Raw genomic sequence first — 15,610 nt, 5'->3', positions numbered from 1 at the left:
AAAAGGGGGGGAAAACTCTAAAATTTAAAAAAAAAAAAAAAACTCCTCCGACCTCCCCCGTCTGATGTCAAATAATCAGTAATCATATTTTTTAACTAAAATGCGTGAACACCAGGGTTGCGACAGGAACTGGAAAAAAAAGTTCCCTGACTTTTCCCTGATTAAGTTCACTAAATTTCCCTGATTTATGTTATCAATGATAATGGTTTCCTTTCTTTACCCTACCTGAAAAGCATTGCATATTAAATATAATGCAGTGTTTAGAACAGTTTAAGCTGTTAATTAAAAACATATTTTGAAAAGGTGCTCCTTTTTCTTTTTTTTTTTTTGATAAAAATAGTATATTAAATTATCGACAAAGAAATATTATAGGAAATCTAAAACAAATACTTCCAGGAACCAATTAACGTAAGAAGTCTAAGAAATTATTAAAACCACTCTTAAAGACATAACTAACCATGATAAAACTAAAAAATTTAAACGGAAATAATCTTGAACTGAATTTTCAAGCAGTATAATTGTTGTTGCAAGAATAACAAGTGACAGTTAAAGTATAGAAGTAATGTAGTTTTACTTACGTAAATAATACTGCCGTGTGCAGGTAAACGGCAGTATCTACAGAAATCAGTTTTCGAGATATTTGAAAAAAAAAAAAAAAAATGTGTTGGACTCAGTAGTAACAATAGGAAAATGTTGAAATTAGACGTTTTCTTCGCGCCTCTTTTTCAGCAGAAACCAAATAAGAGAGTATGTACAATAAAGATAATGTACAATAGATGATAAAAAAATGAAAAATGTGCAGTTACTGCCCTTTACGTGTAAACAGCAGAATAGACATATTTATGTAAAAAAATTGAAATCTTTCAACAACCAGTCATATTGAGCTATTCTCTAATCAAGAACTTAGGTTTTAATAAATGAATACAGCATTTTAACTATTAAAAAATAATTAAAATATTTACTTATGTACACAACTCAATTTCAAATGATTTCATTAGTCGTCAGAAAAAAATCTTAAGATTACTTAAGTAACAAACAACATTGAAATTCAAAAACAATTATTAATTTCGAAATGTATATGTATATGGTTTTAAAATAAAAGAGTTTTAAAGTCTGAAAAAAAAAACCCTTCGTGTAATTGAAGTGACAGCAAAAATGCCTTGGCAAAAAAAAAAAAAAAACAAATTTGATTTTCAGTCAAAATTCAATTTTATCAAACTAATTAAAAATGCCAAGTGATAACTTTTAAGACTGTTTCAGCATTAATTATAAAACAAAGATTTTTTCTTGAAATTGTGATAACAGTATGCTAATTACTTCAAGACAATGAGTAAAGGCAAGGGAGCAAGTCATTAATGACGGCTTCCTCTTTGCCTGTAGGGTTGTTTATTTTACGTAGCTTGAAATGCTTGGAAGGAAAATTTAAGTAAGGTAAAATAAATAACTTTACAGACACAGAAGCAATCTTGGGAAGCTCATCCTAAGATTGAATACTTTGACTTTGAGGAAAAAAGATGCAAAAATATGTGGTACAGCATAATCGCATCTCATTAAACTTACTTTTTTAAAACAAATAATTGGCGGAAAATTTGTAAGTAATCGAAGTACTTCATTTTTCAAGGAAATTTTTTTTTCTTCATTTGATCAATTTTTCCTGAATTTTTGTTATTTTTTCAAATTTCCCTGATTTTTCCCTGAGTGATAAAGTTCCCTGACTTTTCCCTGATCTCCTTGATCTGTCGCCACCCTGAACACATTTCGAAAAACCTAAATGCAATCCTTTGAAATCTAAAATATTTTGCGAAATAAACAAACAATCCACAACTACATTGTTTATTGCCAAATTCGCCAAGCGACTTTCAAATTAAAAAGAAAATGAATTAACATTTGCACAATGAATTTAACAAAAATGACAACAGCGCAATAACTAAATCAAGAATTCACCCGTTTTACTATTCGAATGCAACCCTATACTAAAGATGACGTCACTGCAGAAACAAAAATCAAGTTTAGCCTTGAAAATTGGCTTAATTAGAATCGCTTATATCTCTGGTTCTAATTAAGTGAGAAAAATGGAACAAACATCATCTTGTTTGGAAAGGAAAGCTCTTTCCAACGACATATAATGTTAGGGGGCGGGGGATTTTTTACTCGCTAATTAGGCAAAAAACGTGAAATTTCAGCTTAATTAGTTATTTATGAAAAAACTGTTTAGAAATTTAGAATTCGGGCTTCGAGTTGCAGACCCCCCCGGGTACGTTTGAATTTTGTGCCAAGTTTCAGGGCTGTAAGTGCTATGGGGTCTTCTGGCCATCGGGTACAAACAAACAAAGAAAGAAACAAACAAAGAAACACCGTCATCTTTATATATATATATATATATATATATATATATATATATATATATATATATATATATATATATATATATATATATATATATATATATATATATATAGATAGTGCATTTACGTGTTATGTCAATCTTGAATATATTATTGGAAGAGGATTTTTTTAATGAAAAAATGGAAACAAATAAAACCATGATTTTCATGGAAAAGCAGGAAATATTACAAAAATAGTAAAAGAAAGATTATATGTCATCTATTTAGCTCCTCAGCACAAATTAAATATCATATGCAAAAAAACCCCTTCATTTTTGACTGGAATACTGTTGTATACTATTTTTGAGGTTGCTAGATTTTTTTTATTTTTTAAATCATATATAAATTCAAAGTTGTTACTGAAAAATGTGAACTGAAGCATGTTTCTTATCTGATCAAAGTTACAGAAAAAAAGTCAAATATTTCCCAAGAAATTCGCAAAAAAATCTTTGACAGAGTCTGCTGGCTTTTAGTTATTTAGTTTACATGTGTTATCAATTTATATACTTTAACTCAGCCTTTCCCAACTTTTTCACTCCTAGTGAACACTATGACAATGTTCGTTTCAGGCAACCATAACTTCCATCTACAAATTTTTCCGCAATTTTTTTTTTAAATCAATGAAGCACTTAAATTAAGTAACAACAAATGCAAAAAATGATTCCTTTATCATGAAGCAGTTTGGTAGCAGTTTGATAATGATGATAACATTCAGAACACTACTGGAGTTCTAAGAAATAAAGAAATAGGTTTGTGAAGAAAAGTAAAAGAAAATATATCAATGTTAAATTGCAAAAATTTACAAAGAACTGTAGACACGTATTTCAGGGTGACAAGGAACAAAAGAAGTGAGCTTATGGATGAAAAGATATCCAAGATCCATAAGCTCTTTTGCATTGAAAAAGGGATTCCTTGTAACCCCCAAAAAACCTTTTCTGCAGTAATCTGCAAACTTGTGCGATTGAACAAGTTCTAGTCTTTCCAGAAGGTTGAATCATTTAATATAAAACTGCTTGAATCTGCGCAAATATTGCCGGCAGTGTCTTAACTGTTGAGATCAAGGCCGTAGCCAGGAATTTTTTTCGGGGGGGGGGGGGGGGGACATGGTCAGAGGCATTTTTGATATACTTTATTTACATATTGATTTGACAAGATTTGAACTAATAACTAATTATAAAACAAAAGTTTTATTTTTTTTTACATACACATATATAAGGCAACAGAATATGATTGATTTTCGAGCATAACTTCAAACCTCGAACAAGAATTGGAAAAAAAAATAATAAGTTCATCATGAGTTATACAAATACAAAAGTGACGACCAGCAACCGGCTCTGGGCCCAGCTAGACTGGTCCTAGTCAATTTACAATCCCCAGTGAAGATCAATGGCCCTCTTAAAACTATCTACTCCCTTGCTCATTACCACTTCTTCCGGTAAACTGTTCCAAGGTTCTACTACCCTCCTAAAATAATAATTTTTCCTAATATCCATGTTAGCCTGAGATTTAAATAGCTTAAAACAATGACCCCTTGTCCTGTTTTCAGCGCTAAATTTTAGCCCCGTAACATCTTTGGTTTTAATAAATTTAAACAGCTGAATCATGTCCCCTCGGTCTCTTCTTTGCTCAAGACTGTACATTTTTAGCCTTCTAAGCCTGGAATCATAATCTAAGTGGGAAAGTCCACTTATTAGCCTTGTAGACCGCCTTTGAACCCTTTCCAATACATTAATGTCTTTCTTAAGATAAGGAGACCAAAACTGAACAGCATACTCCAAATGGGGTCTTACCAAACTTCTATATAAGGGCAGAAGAACTTCTTTAGATTTATTTGAAATAGATCTATTGATAAACCCAAGCATCTTATTGGCTTTGTTGCTAGCAATGCTGCACAGTTGGCTAAACTTTAAATCCTGACTTATTAGGACCCCCAGATCAGTAACTTTGTCTGCCTGACTAATGACTGAACCTTGCAAATAATAACTTGTACACTTATTTCCATGCCCTAAATGTAGCACTTGACATTTCCCAACATTAACAGCCATACCCCATTTATCAGCCTACTCCGTAATATGATCTAGATCCTCTTGCAGCTGATTTGCTTGTTCTTCCTTTTCTACAGTCCCCATAACTTTGACATCATCAGCAAAACAATTCATGTTAACAGAAATATTTTTGTGAATATCGTTCATAAAGACAATGAACAAAACAGGCCCTAACACTGATCCTTGAGGAACCCCGCTTAAGACCTCACTCCAATTAGAATAATTTCCCCTTACAACTACTCTTTGTTTCCTTCCGGTCAGCCAATTTTTTACCCAAATGAAAGTTTTCCCTCCTATTCCTATATCAGCTAATTTGCTAAGTAGAGCAACATGCGGTACCTTATCGAAAGCTTTTTGAAAATCAATGTAAACAACATCTACAGGCTTCTTATTGTCCAAAGCCATGGTAACTTTGACATAGAAATGTAATAAATTAGCTGCACAAGATTTACCTTTCCTGAAACCGTACTGAAAACTAGTCAATAGATTATTAGTCTCTAGAAAATTTACTATCTTAATTTTCATCAATGTTTCAAAAATTTTGCAAACCACCGAAGTTAGACTCACAGGTCTATAATTTCCCGCACTCCCTTTAGACCCTTTCTTGAAGAGCGGTGTAATGTTAGCCAGCTTCCAGTCCTCTGGCAATGTCCCCGAATTATAAGAAGCATTGAAAATGTTTGCGATTACATCTGCTAATTCCTCTGCACATTCAACTAAAATTTTCGGATAAATATTATCTGGCCCCGGAGCCTTAGTCTCTTTAATTTTTTTTCAAATGAAGTAAAACGTCATCCCTGGAAAATACAAAGTCCTCAAGCTGTACTATAGCTTGTGTCTTGTTGGTGTCAACTGTTGAGATACAGTTATCGTTAAAAACACTCGAAAAAAAGTTATTAAGAACATTAGCAATATCACTATCGTCCTGAATTAAAACTCCGTGCTCATCAACCAGTGGCCCAATATGACTATTTCGAACTTTCCCCGAATTAGCGTATGCAAAAAACCTCTTGGGATTCCTGTTTATGTTATCTGCCAGTCTTTGCTCCAACTCTCTTTTCTGAATCCGTACCAAATACTTAAATTTACGCCTTGCCTTACAATATTGGAGCCTATCTGCACTGTGGCCTGTTTCTCTAAACCTATGAAAAGCAGCTTGCTTGTAATTTAGAGCGTCTTTAGTTTCCCTGGAGAACCACATTGGCCAAATTTTAGTGTTGACACCCTTTCTCCTAAAAGGAACATGATCCCTAACCGTATTCGCTAGATTTTCCTTAAACTCTGCCCACTGAAGATTCACATCGCTATTGTCCAATCCAGAAGAAAAAACTGCTTTCAAACTCTGCCGAAGTGCCACAAAGTCAGTATTTCTGAAATTGGGCACAAACCCAAAATTCTCTACTTTATGCATATCAAATTTAATCCCAAACCTAATACTGTTGTGGTCACTATCTCCAATGTGTTCCCCTACACATAACCCCTGAACAGAGCCTTCCATGTCGCAGAAAACTAGATCTAAAATCGCGTCCTGTCGAGTACCCTGAGTTACAATTTGATCTAAGAAACAGTCACCAATTACTTTCAAAAAATCCTCTTCTCTGCTATTACTATGGTAAAAATTGTTCCAATCAATTCCTGGAAAATTAAAATCACCCATTATGATGACTGACCCCTTGCTAGAAATGTCACTAATAATACTAAACATCTGTTCATCTTGACCCTGGCTTAAGTTGGGTGGCCTATAAATGTTCCCTAAACGTAGTTTTTTGCCCTTATTGCTCATCAACTCCAGCCAAATCATATCAATCTCTTTAGGTTTATCATTAATTACCAATTCATTGCAAGTTAAAGTGTCTCTGACATAAAATAAAACCCCACCACCTCTTTTACCTACTCTATCTTGTCTAAACAAATTATACCCAGCAATAGATAATAAATCATCATCACTTTCGGTAGCCCATGTCTTGGTAACTCCAATAATATCCAACCTCTCGTCTATAATAATGCTTTTCAATTCTTCCATCTTGTTCCTAATACTACGAGCATTTGTATAAAAAACCTTAAGTAAGCCCATCTTACTTTTATTTAATGCTGCACGATTGTTTGAATCCCCAGTGTTAAAATCTTTTCTCTTATTAGCCACCCTATTTCCGTTTCTACTAAAATCCCGATAGTTAGTACCCTTTCGAATGCTGCTCCTTAAACCATGCCCCCCATTCCAACTTAGTTTTTTGATTCTGAAGCCTCTAAAACCAAACCACTAACCATTTTGACCCCTGTAGAGCTCAGATGTAGGCCATCCCTAGCAATCCAATCTCGTTTACATCTACTCCACACATCAATAAACCTGATACTACGCTTAACGCAAATTTCCTTGAGTACCAGGTTCATACACCTAGACCGTTGGTTTAACCAACTCCTATGCACTCCATACCTGGGCAGGGGCGGACTGGCCACGTGTGAGATGTGGAAAATTCCACATGGGCCGTCCTTAACTCGGGCCGTTTTCTGTGCATTCAATGTGTACGTGCCGTTTTTCTCAATTTTATTTAAAAAAAAAGTTTTCAGCTAGGCCGGCCGTTCTTGTGTCGAGGGCTGCAGCCAGAACAGCTCTTTTTTGGGTGGGGGGGGGGGCGGAGGGAGAGGAGAACGGCCGCTCCTTTTCCAACGGTCACTCTCAGGACGTTACTCTGTTCTTGCCTAACTATTACCGTATCTTGTTACGTAGGGGACAATGTCTTTGTTGGGTGGTCTTCGTCCGAAGCGAAGCCTTCAGGGTCCATGGGTGTCTCTCGTATCTGTCCGGGATTGATGTTTCCTGGAATTCTGGTAAGGAGTTTTATTGGGGGTGGGGATCTTTTTTTGTGGCCATCTGAGACGATCTGATCCGAGACTGTCTGGGAAAAGATTACATTGAACCTTTTTCAAATGAAATAAGAGAAAGGCGCCATCCTAAGAATAGAATGAATAGGAGCAAAACGTCTGCTAAAAAGCTTTTTTTTTTTCCTTTTCATCCTTCGTTTTTTTTTCTTCTGTTTCCCAGCACTTTGCAATAGATAGATCCACGACTTTCTCAACCAATTAGATAATTTTGAGAACTCCACAATTTTGTCTCCGAGGGAAAAAACGAGTCATTTGTTATACACCGTGTTGACTGCTCAATGGGATTGCATGTGTTTTAAATTCAAGGGTGACAAGAGTTTTTTTTAGGTAAGTTTAATATTTTTAATCATCATGTGTTTTTTAATTTTTTTTTTTGTCATCAGCACTTTAAATAATAAGAACTTGAACTGTCAGTTATAATTATAACAAATTGACGGTGTTACACAAAAATGGGTCAACCCACCAAGCAGTACTTTTGAGTAAATTGAGTTCTAAACTGATCTTCATAGATGGCATATTAATAGAAATCGTCTTTGTATCCCCGTAGTGTATCAGTTTATCTGCCAAGCTATGTGAATAACTCATTATTTTTTTGAAAATTTTTGTTGGATAACTCATTTTTGTATAATACCGTCCAATTCATCTATTTTCGTTTAGCAAAGATAAAATTTATAAAAGAACAAACAGTATAAATATTTAAAACAGTGATTTCCAACATTTTTTTATCCGTCGCCCCCTTACCTTTTTCCTTGAAAAAAGCAAATTTTAGAGAAACGTAAAATCGATATTAGGTATTTTTTGCATACAGTGAAACCTGTGTAAGTTGACCACTCGCGGTACAGTACTTTGGTGGTCAACTTATAGAGGGCAGTAATGATTTTTTGAAATATTTTTTGTCATTTCTCGCACCGTGTATTCATTTTTCGAGGAATTCACCCTTATTACTCTTTCTGTTCAACTAACTTTCATTGTTTAACATTATTGAAAGTGAAACCATAATTAAAAATACTATTCAAATAGTTTTATTATTTTTTCCTTGTTTTAAACTATATTAGACGCCGTAGTTTTAGAAATTCCATATGTGCCAACTAATTTTCTCTGGCTTTCTCCTTTTTGAATTCATTTTAATATTTCATACTTCTTATTAATTTCAAATTCAAAACTTTCTTTTTGAAGCCTTTTTATGTAACACTTACAGCCCAAAGAGCAACAAGCTCGACTCTCTCAGTTCATAAAGGCAAAATTAAAATATCCTATATCTTAATCCCTTGCACTCGAAATAAGCCAGAAGGGCTCTTTAGCAAGCCCATATCTGCGTACCCGCAGTGCGGGGGGGGGGGGGGCTCACTTCCTCTAGGGGGCTGACGGCCCTAGAAATTGAAGGAAAAAAACTAGTATTGAGACTTATTAACTTTACAAATAGACACTGGGCCATTAGGGAGATGCCCTACCCATTTTGTTGCAGAGGGCCCAAAATGTACAGCTCCGGGCCTTAGCGCAATTCCAGAATTGCCACAACCTATTGCAACTGAAAGAAAACACTTTGTACTTTTCTACTGACACCTATTTTTATTGAACAAAGTACAAAAAACTATCTCAAATAGAACAACAAATGAAAACAAGTTTGGAGAATAAAGAGCAGCATAAGCTTTATGCTGCTGTTTAGTTAGTAAATTGCTAGTCCGTCATCAAAGCATTAAAAACATTCTTAGAAAGCTATCAAATAATTATACAATAATAATAAATTAATGAATAATAAAATAAAATAATTTACTGAAGAAAGTAAAAAAAAGCAAGTGATAAACTTACAAAGGTTTTTTTTTACAATGCTCCAAACCAAATTTGGCGTACATTAGTAGTCAAGATAGACAGGTGGTCAAGTTACAGAAGTTTTCCTTCATTATATAAGATAGGACTAATTCCGTTCCTGACAAAAGAGGTCAACATAGACAGGTGGTCAACTTACAAGGGTGGTCAACTCTACAGGTTTTACTGTACTTAATTTTAATTTAAAGCCTAAATACTGTACCAATTTTATCCAATTATTGTTACACACATTTTTTATGTCTTTTTTTCAAGAGTAATTAATTTTTGAAGGGAGATAATAAACTAAGATTATTAATATACTTCTCAAAGACATCAGAACATTTTTCTCTCTCCCCCCCCTTTTTTTGGTATGAAATTTAGGATTTGGAAGAATAATAAAATTGTGCAGTTTAAACTTGAAGAAGAAAAAAAGAGAGAGAGAGAGAGAGAGAGAGAAGGGTTTGTTCCGGTATCCAGAACCTGCCCTGAGTACAATTCGTATGCATGTCCAAGATTTGAGGATGTGCATGGCCCTCCTGAACTTAATTCATTTCTTTTTTACACTCATGATTTTTTGTTTAACCCTTTCTCAAGAAAATTTAGAAGCTCTCATGTTGATGTCTTTAGAGAAGGACATTTTAAATCAAATAGATTCAGAGGATACCATTGATGCTGTTGCTTAACATAGTAGACTTTTTTTTGTAAGAAAGATTAATGTTGTAGAAATGTGTTTTTTTCTCGCGATTTCTTTTATTTTTATCTTTAGTACCAAGTAGTCTTTAACGGATATTCATAATCTATTACTTTTAAGGCAAAAAAATATAAGTTACATGCTTTGAAAGAAATTTTTTGATAAAATTAAAAAGGAATGTTGAAAAATTTAAGTAATTATTATGTCTTAAATACTGTAAAATTTTGTTTCCCTATCTTTTAAAGGGATACACTGAGCTATAGAAGAAAACAAAATTAGGTTCTTTAACCATATTTTAAGTATTTAATAATATTTCATCAAATAATCTTTATTTTTGAAGTTTTTTTCCTGTTAACTGATTTGTAATGCTTGTTTATAGATTTTTCTTTCTTAGCTAGATTGATAAGTGTAATTGCTTTAAGTGTTTTTGCCCATTTTAATCATAAATAATGTATCTATTTTTACTTATATTTTTAATGTTACAATCTTAAAAGCAAATCTAAAATTTCCGAATCTAAAATGCAGTATTCCCAGAAACTATTAGTTTTTAATTTATTAGTAGCACTACCATATTGCAACTAGTACGAAAAGTACATTTTTAAAAATCTTATCATCATATACTTTTCAATTTTAATGTTATTATTCAGTGTCAAATTGATAAATGCAATGTTGAAATTCGTTAAATAGCATACTTTCAAATTTCGAATAAAATTTTTCCGGATAAAATGATAAGATTTAGCACTAATTTGAAATTTACAAAGTTATTATTAGATTTTTCAGTTTGACGAAATTAGGGCCTTGTATGAAAACATTTTCACTGATTCTTGAAGAGTAATATTAATTTTGTCATTTTTAGTTTATTACTCTTGAGTAACTTTTTTCAAATATTATTTCGTTTTCATTAATTTCGTTTAATTTATGTCATTAAAAAGGTTTAAGTCGGACCATTTCTGTGTTGTGCTTTCTTTTGTTACTCGATTATTATTTATTTTCAGCAAGCATGTAAACTCGTACAATAGAAGTATAAATTGTTATATTTTTGGTTTAAGCGGTTGAGTTTCACTTTGTTGAACATCTTCGTAGGTTAAACTCTAGTTGAACATATTTACTTACGAAAAAGAATACGCACGTCTTATTGCTTTTCCCAATACATTTCTTCGTTTTCACTTTAAATCTTGGAAACTGATAAATAAATTGTTCTTACTTGAAAACGTTGTGTCAGTGGAATATTATTATTAAAGGCAAGTTAATATGTAGCATAGGCCACACATATACCATAAAGCACAAGCACTGCCAGAACTTGCTTTCTGTGGAGAGGGGAGGGGAGTTTGGTCATAACCATCTTTACATGCATATAAACTACCGTATTAAAATTATTGGCAATATAAATCTACGTTAAAACCAAGGGCCTTGGGAGGAGACCGCAATCCCCCCACCCCAAGTGTATATCCCATGATTTTCACTTTAGTTCTTAGAACCTGACAAATAAATTTCACTCACTAGATAACATTTTGAGAGATACCTTTGAAAATCAGTTTTCTCACTGAGACAAATGGCGACTTTTTCGGACGAAATTCTTTTTTTTGTAGATTCATTCGGGCTTATCCGATATTTCCGATCAGTTCTCAGTCTCATGATCTGTGATGTATTCATTCTGAACGGATATATTACGTTTGGTTTACATGAAAATTTTCATTAGTTTGAATACGTACAATACAATTTTAAGAAAAGACTTAAAAAAAAAAAAGAATTTTTTTCTGAAGGGTAAATAGTACCGCTCATGGCCATATGAGGTAGTGAGAAGCAAGGGATGCAAGAGGAAAATTTGAAAATTTGGAGATAACCAGTACAAATGGTAGGTGGACCCCTCCTCTGTCTTGGGGCAAGAGATAGTACCAGCAGCCCTGGTAGGTGCCGCTGTACAGCATGATTTAGAAAAAAATTCAATGAAAGCCTACCTAGGATGTAATCTTTATACGAATTTTACTCAAAACTTGAAAATGTCTGCTTACACCCCTTTGCTTCTCACTGCCTCAAATGTATTACGTTTTGTTTTAAATAAGATTTTTATTCACTTTTACATAAACTAAATACTCTTAAATGCGGCTTTTCAAAGAAGCCACACAGTTTTCACAGTGGTTTTTTTTTTTATTGCGTAGAGCAATTTAAGCTTGCAAATATTTTTGAGAAAGTTAGATCCTTGAAATATCATCTGTATATTATGGGCGTTTGCTGTATGATTAGTTTAAATCAATCTGCCCACTAGTTTGCTTGAAATGAAAAGTTAAATAAGGATTTCTGAAAAAAAAAAAATCTAGGTATTTCAGCGGGGGGAGAGAGGTGAGGGCTGCTGGGGGGGGGAGGAACCCTTTTTTTTTTAAACACACTAGAAACTTTTTAGGTTTGGAAAACTACAGCCAAACGTTTTTGGATGGGGCCGGCATGAATTTTTTTTTCCACATTAAAAGTTTAGGGCCAGTCCGCCCCTGTACCTGGGAAGCAAACCAACCACTTGGACATTTGCCGAACAGTTGGTTGCTTTGTCCAACAGGGAATCCCATTCCTTTGTAAACTCATCATTGTTACTATGGCCTACATCGTTAGTTCCCACCCACTAAGTAACTACATCCTCTTTATTAAATACCCCCTTCTTTTCAGCAACCCTATTTACATCTCTCACCCGAGCCCCTGGCAAACAACATCTAGCCACCTTACGTCTAACTCTGCCTATTGAGTTTCCCACCTCACGCACCATTGAATCTCCCAAAATTATACCCTTTGTTTCCCAGTCAGTCGCCTCAGCAATAACTTTCCCCTTTACCTCTGGAATTTTCCCACTATCTAACACACAGCTAATTCCCACATCCTTTTTACTAACTTTCTCCTTTAATTCTGGAATATTCCCACTATCTAACACACAGCTAATGCCAACCTCCTTTTTGCTAACTTCCCCCTTTACCTCTGGAGTGTTTACCCCATCTACATGCCTACAGCCTAATGCTAACTCACCCTCCAAAGTAAGCATCCTAACTCTGATTTCAGAGAGTTCAACACAATTTGTGCAAATGAAATCCTTCTCAAACTCATCCTTCCCCTTAAACAAGCAGAACATATGACATAGGTCACAAGAAATCCACTTGTCCCCTTTACCACTTTTAACCTCCTTCATTATGCATATAACTCCCAGTTAAATAGATTGATAACGTATGCAGAACTCATCTTCTCAAAACTATAGTTGCATTTAAAATGCTTGTTTTAAATGAATGTATTGATAATTCTTGCACCAAAAATACTTGAAATACCCCCAAAAAAATATATCTACAGATCAACTACATTACCTGATTAAATACTTTTAAATATGTATGCATGTGAAACTTATCAGTAGTCAACTACATATGCGTTATCCTAAAAAAATGAAATATAGCTTGCAAAGCTATGTTGTCAATGAGTAGTCAGCATTTACCAAACACACAAAGCGATGATACCAAATGCTAAAAAGCTATTTTTAGGGGGCGTTTAAGCAGTGAAATCAATGAAACATTCAACCCACCACGAAACTTGATGGTCCATCAAAGGACGGAGGGAACCCCAATCCCCCTCTACTATTGAAAGAGAAAATGGAAGATAAACCAGTCTTCAACTGCCCTCCGAAAGAATGGAAGAAAAAGCCTTCATGAGGTCTATTCCGGCCGTAACTATCCCCGACCGGGGCACAAATTCCGAATTCTCACTCGCATGTGCGAAGTAGAAAAATCACGTGAAAATACGGGGGCCATGTCTCCACTACATTTGCCGTAAAACATATTTTATTTAAAAAAAGGAGGGTCCTAATACTTAAATTATCTTTCCATCTTGTCAGTGTGTGTGGGGAGAGGGGGAGGGATCTACACAGACTCATTCTTTATTAAAAACAAGTATTACACAAATAATTCAACAAAATTAGTTGAGATAAAGCAAAAACTTTAAAATCCGGATGTTTTGTCCACCCTGCTCAGAAAACTAGACGTTATGTCCTAGCTGTCCAAAAATGTGGACATTCTGTCCTTGGACCTTTTGTCCGTCGAACATTGTGTCCGTTGGACGTTATGTCCGCTGTACGTTATGTCCGTCGGACGTTCTGTCCCTCGGGACGTTTTGGATCTGGACGTTATGTCCGGTTCCCGTCTACGACATTCCCCATTTCAAACAACGACCCCTGTCCACTGCGCATTTTTGTGCGGGGGGGGGGGGGGAGGGTCAGAGAAGGGGTCTGACTAAAAGAAGCAACAAGGTCAAGGTGAAGGGGAAACGTTTTCATTAGAGGATTCAGAGTCTTGGTTGTTTCTTTTTTTTTTTTTTTGAGTGGAGAAGGAAAGCCTAACTAAAAAAAGGGAAGGACTAAAAAGTTTGTGTCCTAGAATTTTGGGAAGGGGGGGGGATTTGTCCCGACGGTCCCCACCCTGTCTACGGCCTTCGTTGAGATAAATAAAATTCAGTATTGAAAATAGTGCACCATAGTGCCAAACAGTAAATTTAATCATGCAATTTTTTATTTTAGAAAGAACTAGAACAATTTTATCCATTGATTTCTTGTGGAACCCTGTTTGAAAAATGCTGCACCAACTTATGGTTTTTAAATTAATACATAAACTTTCATTGACAAACAAATTCATGTACAAAACTTATTTCATTGCAGTTTATAAACAAGTCTTATATTACGGCTATTAATACTGAAAATGATAAAATATTTAGTACCTGAACATAACAATTTTTATCAATACAGAAAGGATCACTATGCGGCATTATAGGTTCCTCTTGGAATTCAATTTTAGCTGTTAAAGCAACCTCCAATTCTTTTGGGAACTTCGTACCTGTATAGAAGAAGTTACAAATATTAAAATCTTTCACTGTATGCATTTCCTTTAAAATCATATTTGAAAGAAAATGAAAACATGGTTTTGTTCATGATGGCACATTAACTGATTTTCCTAAATGCATGTGCATACTGCCATTGCTTTACAGGCATACAGCCAGCTATTTCAAATTAACAAAACTTGGAAATATGTTTTCTTGATTTCAAATTAATGTTTTATTTATATGCCAAACCCAGCCGCGCAACAGCCCATGAGGGCCAAGGCCTACTGTGCCCATCTCAATTTTCCTGACCAAAGGTTCTGGGGTGCATGGCAGATGTTCCGGTTAGATGGTCAGCCGAACGTGGAACTCCTAGGGTTAAGTTCCCAAGTATGCTTGGTACTCATTTTATCGGCCCATTGAAGGGATGAACGGGTGAATCAACCATGCTCAATCAGGGAATCAAACCCGGGCCAGTGGCATGGAAGTGCTGCTACTGAGCCACTGGGCTTCTTTTAATTTATACGTTCTGCATAAATTAATTTCATATCAGGCTATTTTCCCCTTAATATAAGTTCTAAAAAATATATGGCTCCTGCCACTGGCGGCTCATGCCTTAATTTGGCGGGTGGGCCTGCTCTGTAAAGCTTTCATAATAATATTTATACAGATAAAATGAAGGGAGCTATAGTTAGTAATGCTGAGCAACAAAATATGATCCTTTTGCAGTTTCTTTATTTTGAGCATCTCTTCAAGCGTCAAAGTTGAAATTGGTGTTTTAGTAAATAATTCACTTGATTAATATATTTTTTTTTTCAATTTCAAGGTAAACAACCTAAATTTAAAGACAACCAACCCATGCAACTAGTAATAAACAACACACAGCATTAATCAAACTACTATTACACTCTTTATACCAACAACAATCAAGTTATCGCGCAGTAGCATTAATTTCGATTTAGCCATGC

General features: G+C 34.6%; 2 protein-coding genes across 3 annotated transcripts in view; both read right to left on the bottom strand.

Annotated features, from left to right (window-relative positions):
- The window catches only part of LOC129222294 (uncharacterized), a 249,548-nt gene that overhangs the window by 139,264 nt on the left and 94,674 nt on the right, over positions 1-15,610 (bottom strand). The window lies entirely within an intron of this gene.
- Positions 1-15,610, bottom strand: part of LOC129222295 (AP-5 complex subunit mu-1-like) — a 63,372-nt gene that overhangs the window by 1,634 nt on the left and 46,128 nt on the right. For both annotated transcript variants that reach the window (XM_054856781.1, XM_054856782.1), the window contains one exon: positions 14,544-14,659. In XM_054856781.1, the coding sequence (XP_054712756.1) occupies positions 14,544-14,659 (116 nt within the window). The remainder of the gene's footprint in view (positions 1-14,543; positions 14,660-15,610) is intronic.

This window comes from Uloborus diversus, chromosome 5, assembly GCF_026930045.1.
Source record: "Uloborus diversus isolate 005 chromosome 5, Udiv.v.3.1, whole genome shotgun sequence".
Classification (NCBI taxonomy): Eukaryota; Metazoa; Arthropoda; class Arachnida; order Araneae; family Uloboridae; genus Uloborus; species Uloborus diversus.
The sequence above is the reverse complement of the archived record's forward strand: the minus strand, read 5'-3'. Positions and strand labels throughout refer to the sequence as shown.